At 49.5% G+C, this 11,216-nt stretch overlaps 1 protein-coding gene across 2 annotated transcripts in view; it reads left to right on the forward strand.

Annotated features, from left to right (window-relative positions):
* The window catches only part of LOC136456070 (uncharacterized protein At1g32220, chloroplastic), a 63,556-nt gene extending 52,548 nt beyond the window's left edge, over nt 1-11,008 (forward strand). For both annotated transcript variants that reach the window (XM_066455828.1, XM_066455830.1), the window contains exons 9-10: nt 3,377-3,468; nt 10,605-11,008. In XM_066455828.1, the coding sequence (XP_066311925.1) occupies nt 3,377-3,468; nt 10,605-10,778 (266 nt within the window). In that variant the 3' untranslated portion in view covers nt 10,779-11,008. The remainder of the gene's footprint in view (nt 1-3,376; nt 3,469-10,604) is intronic.
* The last annotated feature ends 208 nt before the right edge of the window (nt 11,009-11,216 follow it).

The following is an 11,216-nucleotide window of genomic DNA, read 5'->3' on the forward strand; positions in this document are numbered from 1 at the left end:
CTTAACGTGCAGGTGGCACAACCCCTCTGTCTCGCTGCTCGTCGGGACGACGAGGCATGGCAGTGGCACGAGCGTTTCGGGCACCTTCACTTTGAGGCCCTGAAGCGGCTCAGTGCCACGGAGATGGTGCGAGGCCTGTCGTGCCTCGACCATGTGGAGCAGCTCTGCGACGTCTGCGTGTTGACGAAGCAGAGGCGACTCCCCTTTTCACAGCGGGCTAGCTTTCGAGCCAAGGAGAGGCTCGAGCTTGTGCACGGGGATGTGTGGCCCGGTGACACCGGCCACACCGGGAGGACGACTCTACTTCCTGTTGCTCGTCGACGACCTCTCCCGCTACATGTGGGTGATGGTCCTCGGCAGCAATGGAGAGGCTGCGGACGCCATCAGGGGCGCGCAGGCTGCTGCGGAGGCGGAGTGCGGCCGCAAGCTGCGCGTGCTGCGCACCGACAACGGCGGGGAATTCACGGCGGCTGAATTCGCGTCGTACTGCGCTGACGAGGGCATTCAGCGCCACTACTCCGCGCCGTACAGCCCGCAGCAGAACGACGTCGTCGAGTGGCGCAACCAGACGGTTGTGGGGATGGCCCGGGCCCTCAAGCAGAGGGGGATGTTGGCTGTCTTCTGGGGAGAGGCGGTGGTGATGGTTGTCTACATCCTCAACCGCTCGCCTACCAAGGCGCTCGATGGCAGGACGCCGTACGAGGCTTGGCATGGGCGCAAGCCGGCGGTCTCCCACTTGCGGGTCTTCGGCTGCCTCGCGTTCGCCAAGGAGCTTGGCCACATCAGCAAGCTCGACGACAGGAGCTCTCCGGGAGTGTTCATCGGCTACGCGGAGGGCTCGAAGGCCTACCGCATCCTCGACCCGAAGACACAGCATGTGCGCACGGCGCGCGACGTTGTGTTCGACGAAGGGCGAGGATGGGCGTGGGACAAGGCGGTGGACGACGGCTCGGCTCCGACGTACGACGACTTCACTGTCGAGTACGTCCACTTCGAGGGAGCTGGGGGAGTAGGCGGCTCTTCTTCGGCGAGCGCGTCTACCCTAGTCCCCGAGCCTCCACCGATCCCGGCGCCTGCTACTCCGACAGCACCACGCTCTCCAGCCAGGACCTCGGCTGCGATGTGAGTTCTTCGCCGGCTCCACCACAGCCGGCAACGCCACGCACTCTAGCACCGACAGGCACCACTCTGGGCACGTTTACACCACCAGCTCATGTCGAGCACGGCCCGGTTGAGCTCGCTACTCCGCTCTCTCACGACGAGGAGCGTGTCGACGCGTACCACCACGGCGAGCCGTTGCGGTACCGTACGATGGAGAACCTTCTCGGCGACCAGCCGGTGCTGGGACCGGTGCCTCACGACCTGGAGGCGCAGTTGCACCTTGCGTGTACGACGGCGAGCCTCGGTCGTTTGCAGAGGCCGAGAGACACGCGGTATGGCGCGCCGCGATGCAGTTGGAGATGGATGCGGTTGAGAAGAACCGCACCTGGGAGCTTGCTGACCTTCCTCGTGGTCACCGCGCGATCACCCTTAAGTGGGTGTACAAGCTGAAGAGGGATGAAGCCGGTGCCATCGTCAAGCACAAGGCTCGCTTGGTGGCACGAGGTTTCGTGCAGCAGGAGGGGGTCGACTTCGACGATGCCTTTGCTCCCGTGGCACGGATGGAGTCCGTGTGACTCCTTGCGTTAGCTGCCCAGGAGGGCTGGCGTGTTCATCACATGGGCGTCAAGTTGGCGTTCCTTAACGGCGACTTGAAGGAGGAGGTCTACGTGCACCAGCCGCCGGGATTTGCGATCCCCGGCAAGGAGGGCAAGGTGCTCCGCCTGCGCAAGGCCCTCTATGGCTTGCGGCAGGCACCGAGGGCGTGGAATGCCAAGTTGGATTCCACGCTAAAGGGGATGGGCTTCGAGCAAAGCCCGCACGAGGCGGCCATCAACCGACGGGGCAGTGGAGGTAATGCTCTGCTGGTGGGTGTCTACGTCGACAACTTGGTGATCACCGGCACCAAGGATGCGGAGGTGGCGGCATTCAAGGAAGAGATGAAGGCCGCCTTCCAGATGAGTGACATGGGGCCTCTCTCCTTCTACCTGGGAATCGAGGTGCATCAGGATGATTCCGGGATCACGCTTCAACAGACCGCCTACGCCAAGCGCGTCGTTGAGCTAGCTGGGCTCATCGATTGCAACCCAGCTCTCACTCCGATGGAGGAGAGGCTGAAGCTGAGCCGCGACAGCACGACGGAGGAGGTGGATGCTACGCAGTACCGGCGCCTTGTGGGGAGCCTTCGCTACCTCGCCCACACACGGCCGGACATGGCATTCTCCGTCGGCTACGTTAGTCGGTTCATGCAGTGACCGACAACGGAGCACCAGCAGGCTGTGAAGAGGAACATCCGCTACGTTGCGGGGACTCTCGACCACGGCCTCTACTACCCTAGGTGCCCTGGGGCGGCACACTTCGTCGGGTACAGCGACAGCGACCACGCCGGCGACATCGACACCAGCTAGAGCGGGATCCTCTTCTTCCTCGGTAAGTGCCTCGTTAGCTGGCAGTCGATCAAGCAGCAGGTGGTGGCCCTGTCCAGCTGCGAGGCTGAGTACATAGCGGCCTCCACCGCTTCGACTCAGGCGCTCTGGCTCGCTCGACTGCTTGGTGATCTCCTCGGTAGAGACACTAGAACGGTGGAGCTCATGGTGGACAGCAAGTCTGCTCTGGCCCTGGCAAAGAACCCCGTCTTCCATGAACGCAGCAAGCACATCCGGGTGAGGTACCACTTCATCCGAGGTTGTCTTGAGGAAGGGAGCATCAAGGCGAGCTACATCAACACCAAGGACCAGCTTGCGGATCTGCTCACCAAGCCCCTTGGGAGGATCAAGTTCCTTAAGCTCTGCTGCAGGACCGGGATGGTTCAACTTTCCCACAAGACGACGCACAAGATTTAGGGGGAGAATGATGGATAAGCCTGGCTGTTGTGGTCTTTGTGGGGCTGTTGTGGTCTTTGTGTTTTTAGGACAGCATAGGACAACATCTTAGACTAGAGGACAACATCTAGGACAGCATCTTAGACTAGCATCTAGAGGACAATATCTTAGCATCTAGGACAACATCTTAGACTAGCATCTTGGCATATGCTTGGCTGACTAGCAGCCTATAAATATGTATCCCCAACCCCTCGGGTTGGTATGGCATTGAGAAATAAACCAGAAAATTGCCCAACCCCTAGTGTTATCCTCTCTCGATGAGAGTATGAATTCTGCTACTACCAAGAGTGCGAATTCAGCGACTAACATGTTATCTCTCATTTCGTGTTTTTCATGCTCAGAATCTATGTGACACTTGCATGATGATTTTATATTCTTTTTCTTGTTTTCTTTAGGAGTGATACTGAGGCCTGGTTTTATTCATGGAACTCGTCGAGTGGGCAGTGTAAAGATACCTCTTGGTCTTGTCGGTTCTCCTATGCAGATGGTGATGTTTCTCTCTCCTTACTTCTTTCAGTTCATTTAAACAATAAGTGAAGCCCTGTTATTATGGGTGATATACATATTTTGGTTTTCAGCTATTGTCAGTGATGTAGCTGCAACAATGCACCTAAAATCGGTTGTAGTAGATCCTTTCCCATGGTTTTGTGTGTTTTTTCATGTAAGAGAAATCAAACTTAATTGAAATAGTCTCGGTGCCAGATTTGCAGTTTCAGACTTGGATGACAAATCTTCAATAATGCCACTTCTGAAATCATAACTGCTATTTTGAAATTAGTTAGCAGTGAACTTGCAAGTGAATAAATTAAAAAACATATTATAGTAAAATACCTTTATGAGAAGCCACTGCATGCCAAATGCAATCGAGTTTAAGGTGGTAGAACTGAATATTTTTGTTTTCTAATAGGAGAGCAGTTAAATGCTTCTAGGATCTGTCCTTGTCCCTCGTGGCAATGAAGGTTTTTGTTTATAGTATTTCCTGACAAGTGCACGCAATTCCTGTTTTCCATCTCGATGAGATAACCATTTGGCACAACCAAGTTGTCTAGAAGAGAAAAAAAAACATTTTGTGTTTATCTGTAATCTGATTGTAAAATCGCATTTGATAGTTTTTTTTCACTATAAGGATAATGTTTGTTTGCTGCATAACAAATGCCATGTACGAGCCAGGCAGCTGTGAACTGGAATGGCCATGGGTGCATTTGATTGGAGGGCAAAGTTGGATGCGATGGATTTTAGGGTGGGCTTATCCATATGCTTACTGTTTGGTTGGATGGATAGGACAAGCCATTTTTCTATTTGTTTATATGGATTAGAGTCGATGGGATGGGAATAGTTGACTAATTGTATCTATTATTTAAAAATAATGATAAACTAATTATACACTAATTTTTTTTTTCTCGAACAGCGTAGGAGAACTGCCCGTCATTTCATTAAGGTAGAAGAAATGTTACAAGGGTTAGAGACCCAACACACACCCCAACTCACACACCCCACACCCTAGACACTAAGATACAGACTTGCCACCCAAAGATCAAGAACGACCAAAAGCCTCCGAGCATTAAGCTACAGCAGGCAGCGACCTGATAACAAGCTCCTGGAGTTTGGAAGCCCCAGCCGAGCACCAAAGCCCCCCCTCCGCGCTAATGGACCTAAGGACCTCCTGAACACTTGGCCTCTTATTATCAAAGACACAAGTGTTGCGGTGCTTCCAAATCTCCCAAGGCCACCAGGATTATCAAGGAATTGAGGCCTTTACGCGCTTCTTTGGGGACAGCAGCAGTAGACCTCTTCCACCACCCTGAGAAACGAGTTACAGCAGACTGTGGTGCCAAATGTAGCAGCCCAAACTGATGCAAAACCAGGGACCAGACCTGTCGAGCGAAGACACAGCCCACTAGCAAATGATTTATTGTTTCATCCTCTTGATCACATAAGGGGCAAGACTCAGGATGGGGCAGATTCCTCTTTGCTAGTCGATCAGCTGTCCAAACCCGGTTGTGAAACACCAACCAAATGAAAAACTTACAGCGGGGGGGGGGGGGGGGGGGGGGGGGGGGGGGGCGCCCAGGTTTTCCAGATCCTTGATGGATCCAAGAAAGAATGCTATATAGGCAGACTTGCTACTATAGGAACCATCCTGCGTTAACTTCCAATTATATCTGTCCGGGATCTCTGGATGCAAAATAATTCCGTCCACCATATCCCAAATGTGGAGGTAATCAGGCAATACCTCTACTGTACGAGCTCCCCTAATATCTTGAACCTAGCTTCTGTTATGCAGAGCTTGGGCCACGGTCCTTCTTTTAGCTAATCATTTTTGAACCACATTGAACAGGTTAGGCGCTATTTCAGCCACGGTATGCCCATGCAGCCATCTATCTGTCCAGAACAATATTTCCTCTCCATTTCCAACTATGGCATCAACTGCAACATTAAAGACGGCCCGAGCTTTGTGCGGAACAGCGATAGAAAGACCAGCCCAAGGCCTTTCAGCATTTGTCTTTTGCGCCCACAACCACCGAATCCTAAGTGCCCAACCAAGGAGCTCAAGATTATGGATCCCAAGGCCTCCATATTCAACTGGTCTCTGTACCTTTTCCCAGGCTACCAGGCAATTGCCTCCATTGGCATGTTGGTGACCCTTCCAAAGGAAGCCCCTGCCGCTTTTTGTCAATAGCCTTAAGCACCCATTTAGGAAGGTCCAGGGCTATTAAGATATATATAGGGACAACAGTCAGCACAACCTTCACCATGACTAACCGCCCAGCCCTGTTCATTAGAGAGGCCTTCCAACCAGGGAGATATTCTGACACCTTATCTACTAAAGGCAGCAACACCTCCTTAGTTGGTTTTCCAAGTGAGAGTGGGAGGCCAAGGTACGTACAGGGGAAGGCCTTTATTGAACAAGAGAGGACGCTTGCAGTGAGTGCCAATTCCTCATCAGTACAATGAATAGGGGAAACCGAACTCTTGGACAGGTTGGTTCTAAGACCGGAGGCGTGTCCAAACAATTCCAGGAGCTGTCTGACAGTGACCAGATCCAAGTTGTGGGGTCTCAAGAATATGACTGCATCATCAGCATAGCAGGAGACCCTGTGCCGTGCTTGCTGAATGGCTAGCGGCTGCATCAAACCCGCCTAGAGTAGCAAAATTGACCAGGGAATTGAGGACATCCATAACGAGGATAAACAACATTGGTGACAGGGGGTCTCCCTGTCTAAGACCACGGTGATGCAAAATAGTGTCTCCAGGCACTCCATTAACCAGTACTTGTGTCGAGGAGGTGAACAGGATCAAGCAAATAAGGTCTCACCACCGCTGACCGAACCCTACCTTGCACATGACTTCCAGGAGAAACGACCAAGAGACAGAATCAAACGCCTTGGAGATGTCTAGTTTAAGAAGGATATGCGCCTCCTCCTTCTTATGCAGAGATTTCACCATCTGTTGGACCAGCATAAAGTTGTCATGAATCTTCCTTCCCCGCACAAAAGCACTTTGGTTTGCAGAGATTAAGGAAGGTAACAGCGGTGCTAGCTGATTAGCCAAAATCTTAGTCACCAACTTGGCAAAGCTATGAATCAGGCTTATAGGACGAAAATCCTTCACTTCAACTGCATCTACTTTCTTAGGCAGTAGGGTAACATAGGCCGTATTCAATAGCCTAAATTTGAATACATGGCCGCGATGGATGGCGTCCAACGCCATCAGCACATCCCCCTTAATAATGCTCCAACATGATTTGTAGAACCTCCCTGTGAAACCATCCAGGCCCAGGGGCCTTGTCCAGGTGCATGTCTTTTATGGTAGCCCAGACTTCCTCCTCAGAGAATGGGGCATCAAGATCGGAAAGATCATGGTGCTGCATATCTAACTCATCTAAGTTAAGAGTATAGTCCCTTACTTCAGCACTGCCAAGAATGTTCTCATAAAAATCATCCACTGCCTTCTGTTTTTCCTCCTGCGAAACGACCACCTGATTACCAACTTGCAGTTTTGGGATGAAGTTCTTCTTCTTGTATCTAGCTTGTTGATGGAATAAAACAGTATTGGCATCTCCTTCTTGAAGATACAGTATCCTAGAGCGCAGCCGTGCAATGGTTCGCTCTAGAGAAGCCAAACCGAGACAATGCAGTTTGAGTTTCTTTCTCAGCCATTCCTCGCGCTCAGAGAGTGCCCTTGAATCTCTCTCTATTTCCAAGCGGTGAAGAATCTCCCTGGCCAGCTCAAGCTGAGCTTTAATGTTCCCTATTATCCGCTGCCCCCATTTTTGTAGTCCCTTACTGAGGCGCTGTAGTTTAATGAATAGGCACTCTACAGCACAATTAGATTGTACCGGAGCCTCCCAATTCAGTTTAACAACATCGAGAAAACCAGGGATTTTGGTCCAGAAGCTCTCAAAATGGAATCGCCGCTTGCCGCTAGTGCTCACTTTCAAACCTAGAATGAGAGGGCAGTGATCCGATACACCAGCTGCTGTGCTTTGCAGGACAGCATCAGGAAAAATATTGTCCCAATCACCACAACAGAAAGCTCAATCCAGCCTGACCAGAGTAGGCGATCTCCTCTCGTTGGACCAAGTATATTTTCGGCCCAAGAGCGGGATCTCCTTGAGATCCATGTCATCTAGAAAACGCCGAAATCTTCCCATCATTGCTCTAGTCCAAATTAGCATTGTTCTTGTCGGCAGCTTGATAAATTAAATTAAAATCTCCCCCTAGAAGCCAAGCTCCATTGCACAGGGCCCTGATATTTCTTAGCTCTTGCAGAAACATCACCTTCTCATCATCTTCTTGTGGCCCATAGACACCAGTGAACCACCAATTGCGACCTTCTTGTTCCGAAAACAGAACAGAAGCAGAATAAGTATCTACCCTTGAAGCCACTGCCTGGCAAGAACACCCTTTCCAAGCAATCAGAAGCCCTCCTCTAGTCCCATTGGCTGGGAGCAGCGATGAAGTTATCATACACAGACCCAAAGACCGAGAGAAACAAATGCTGGGACATGTTGGCAACCTTAGTTTCTTGCAACCAGACAATGTCAGCGTTGCTGGATAGAATAACCTATGACAGAATTCCAGCGATCCCTTTGATTCAGGCCTCGCACGTTCTAGATTAAAATAGACGAAGGATTCATCTGACCCAAGAAATAAAACAACCCCGACAAAGAACCAAATCCTTACATCATTGTAAAGACATCCGCAGCCCGCACCTGCTCACCATCTCCAACTTCCCAACCAGAAATAGCAGCTAAACCACAAACATGGGAGTCAGAGAGGAATGGCCTGAATAGCTAACTATAATTATCTTGAGTATTCGGCTGAATAATCTCCCTTTCTTCAAAGCCAAGTTGTCGCATCACCCTCTTCTTAGCCTCCGAGAGCACCGGACCTGTAGGGCAGGGGGCAGCGCTAGCGACCCGCCGGAATTATACACTAATAATATGCACTAACACTAATTTTGTTATGATAATCACTAATTAAAAGTAAAATATGTTAATTAGCACTGCTACTACCTAAATAGGCCGACAAAACATACACTAGTCAACATATTAGCACTGTCGAAATTGATATTGCCATCATAATTACTAGTGATGAAGGGCGGGCCTGGTGCAAGCGGTAGAGTCTTACCGCCTGTGACCGGAAGGTCCCGGGTTCGAGTCGCGGTCTCCTCGCATTGCATAGGCGAGGGTAAGGCTTGCCACTGACACCCTTCCCTAGACCCCGGACAGAGCGGGAACTCTCTGCACTGGGTACGCCCCTTATCATAATTACTAGTGATAAACATACTAATAATCCTTAATTTATTTGCTAATGACAAAGATTAGAAAACATGAATGAGCTCGCCTAACAATTTTTTGGTGGCAAGGATATCTAGCATCTCGAAGAATATTCTCCTGTTATCTAACTTGCCCATGAACCAAATAGCACCTATCAATTGATGGCCATATCCTATCCAGGGATACCGATCTAACCAAACGCACCCTAGATTTTACCATTTGGCATGAACTGGATGTACTAGATTACCTTTCCCCAATCCTCTATAGGTTGTATAAGTAACTCAATCTAGTTTTGTTCCTTCTCCAACAGACTACCATAACCAATCTATATCCGTCCTTACATGTGGGCCCACCTGTCAGCACCATATTTATTTACAGTGCATTTTGTTCATGACATGACTCCATTCGGAATCATCCGATGCAGAGACCGAACCTTGCTGTGATATTTGGTTTGGAGTACGAGTTTGATCTGTTCCTCACATTGCTTCCACGAGGCAATGACTAGGCGATTCAGCGGGATTGGTCCGTTCCGAGAAAAGAGACGGACGAACACATTCCACTTGCACGCTGGAGGAACTCGTGCCAAATGAGCTCAATCTGTGAACCATACATGCTGTTTAGCAGTTATTTCCTATTTTCTCCAACTTTGATTTTCTCCCTTGTCCCGGCCTGACTAGGTGCCCGCCCCCGCCCCTGCCCCTGCCCCAGCCCTGGTGCTCCATGACGAGGACCTCGGTTGCATCACCGCCACCGCTCCTCTAGGCTGCATCACTGCCGCTGTAGACTGCAGTCTAGATGGCAGGCTCGGTGGAGGCGGTGCTGGAGGGGGCGGGCTCAACGGAGGCGGCCACGCACACCTCGCCGGTAGCTCCAGTTCTGCCCTCGGCTTGTCCCCCTCTTCCCCGCTGCTCATTGGTACATATTTCTAGTTTGGCTTGTCCAGATCTGTTTGACCGCTGGTGCTGCTCGTCAATGCCATCGATGCCGCCGGCAAGGGATGGTCTCTGTTGTACACGTGAAATTTTGTGGCGCCAGCTATAACCGCTGGATAGGGGAGATGCATCCATCCCCTTCATTTGACGGGGACGGGGTGTGTTTTGGTGATTACTCAAAAAATTTAGGTATTGGTGATGGCTTAGGGAATCTGTTGGAGCATTCCAAATCTCCTAAATGGCAGTTTTTTTGGTATTGGGGAGGCTTTTGGTAATCTGTTGGAGATATAATTTGGTCTTGGTCGCATGATGATTTAGGGTGCGTTTGGTTCGAGGGCGAAGTTGGATGCATCCATTACAGCAGAATGGACCTAAAGGGCAGAAAATTTGCAATTTTCCCCACATGTTTATTGGTCTAGTGAACTTCATTGGAAAAATGAAGTTTCCAATCCACTTAATTGAGCAAGGTCATTGACCCAGACCACCCTCCTTCACTCCCTATTTTCCTTTCCAAAAGATAATGGGTGGATTTAGTTGGCATCAAAGGTTTCTCAAAGTCTACACAGTTCACATACAATCCATTGATTTACTGCCATACAGAAATGTAACTTTCGTGCCTTATACCCCGAAGGAAATTGGTGGCAACTTTCATGGTTATTTTTTATTTCATTATCTGAATTATTACATCTATGATTTATTATATATTAACTCTTTCACTCGTCCAATCTAACTGGGCTCTTTTTGATTTATTGCTAATTAGAGATTACTGGCAGAAACTATTGATTATTGTGGTTATTCTTTTGTAAAGCTTTATGCAGACTATTATTGGCATAGTATTATATGATATATTTGGTTATCAATTTCTTCCCATGTGACTTGATTTAGAATGAAAGTGATCTATCTCTGCAGGTGCTCCAAAATGCAAAACCATTGACTAGATTACCACTTATTGGGCCGCTATTGACTCCTCCTGTGAGTGTTGCTTCCGTGGGGAAGGTCGCTGTGAGAGCAGCGACAGATCCGGTGTTTCCTCCTGGCATCGTTGATGTCTATGGGATCATGCGTTACAGCGAGCAAAACTAAGCTGTCACATGCACCGGGCAGTATATACATGTGGCTGTACTTTTGTTACAGCCGTTTCTTGGTTAGTTTTACATGTACTGGTGTCCTTTAACTCCCCTACTTACTAGATGAAAAACATTGAATAAATTGGTATTTTGACAACATGTCTGTGGCAGTGATTTTTTAATGTATTTCATCGTATCTTAGAGTACTCAACTGCAATGTAGAGAAAAAAATGTTTGCCGTGCTGATGACAAGGCGTTCCGTTTTGCTTGTATTAGTCGTGTTTACAGTCTTTCCTTTGCTTCCCACTTTCCTTTCTATTTTTAAGAGAGCTCTGATTTCAATGATCTGTTGAACGGATGTATTCCTAAACTGCAGTACCCAGAGCTTTACTCCTTTACTAAAAAACCCATCTATTTCAGTTGGAAATGCTTGCTCCTTGGACTCTCTCAGTGA

This window comes from Miscanthus floridulus, chromosome 6, assembly GCF_019320115.1.
Source record: "Miscanthus floridulus cultivar M001 chromosome 6, ASM1932011v1, whole genome shotgun sequence".
Lineage (NCBI taxonomy): Eukaryota > Viridiplantae > Streptophyta > Magnoliopsida > Poales > Poaceae > Miscanthus > Miscanthus floridulus.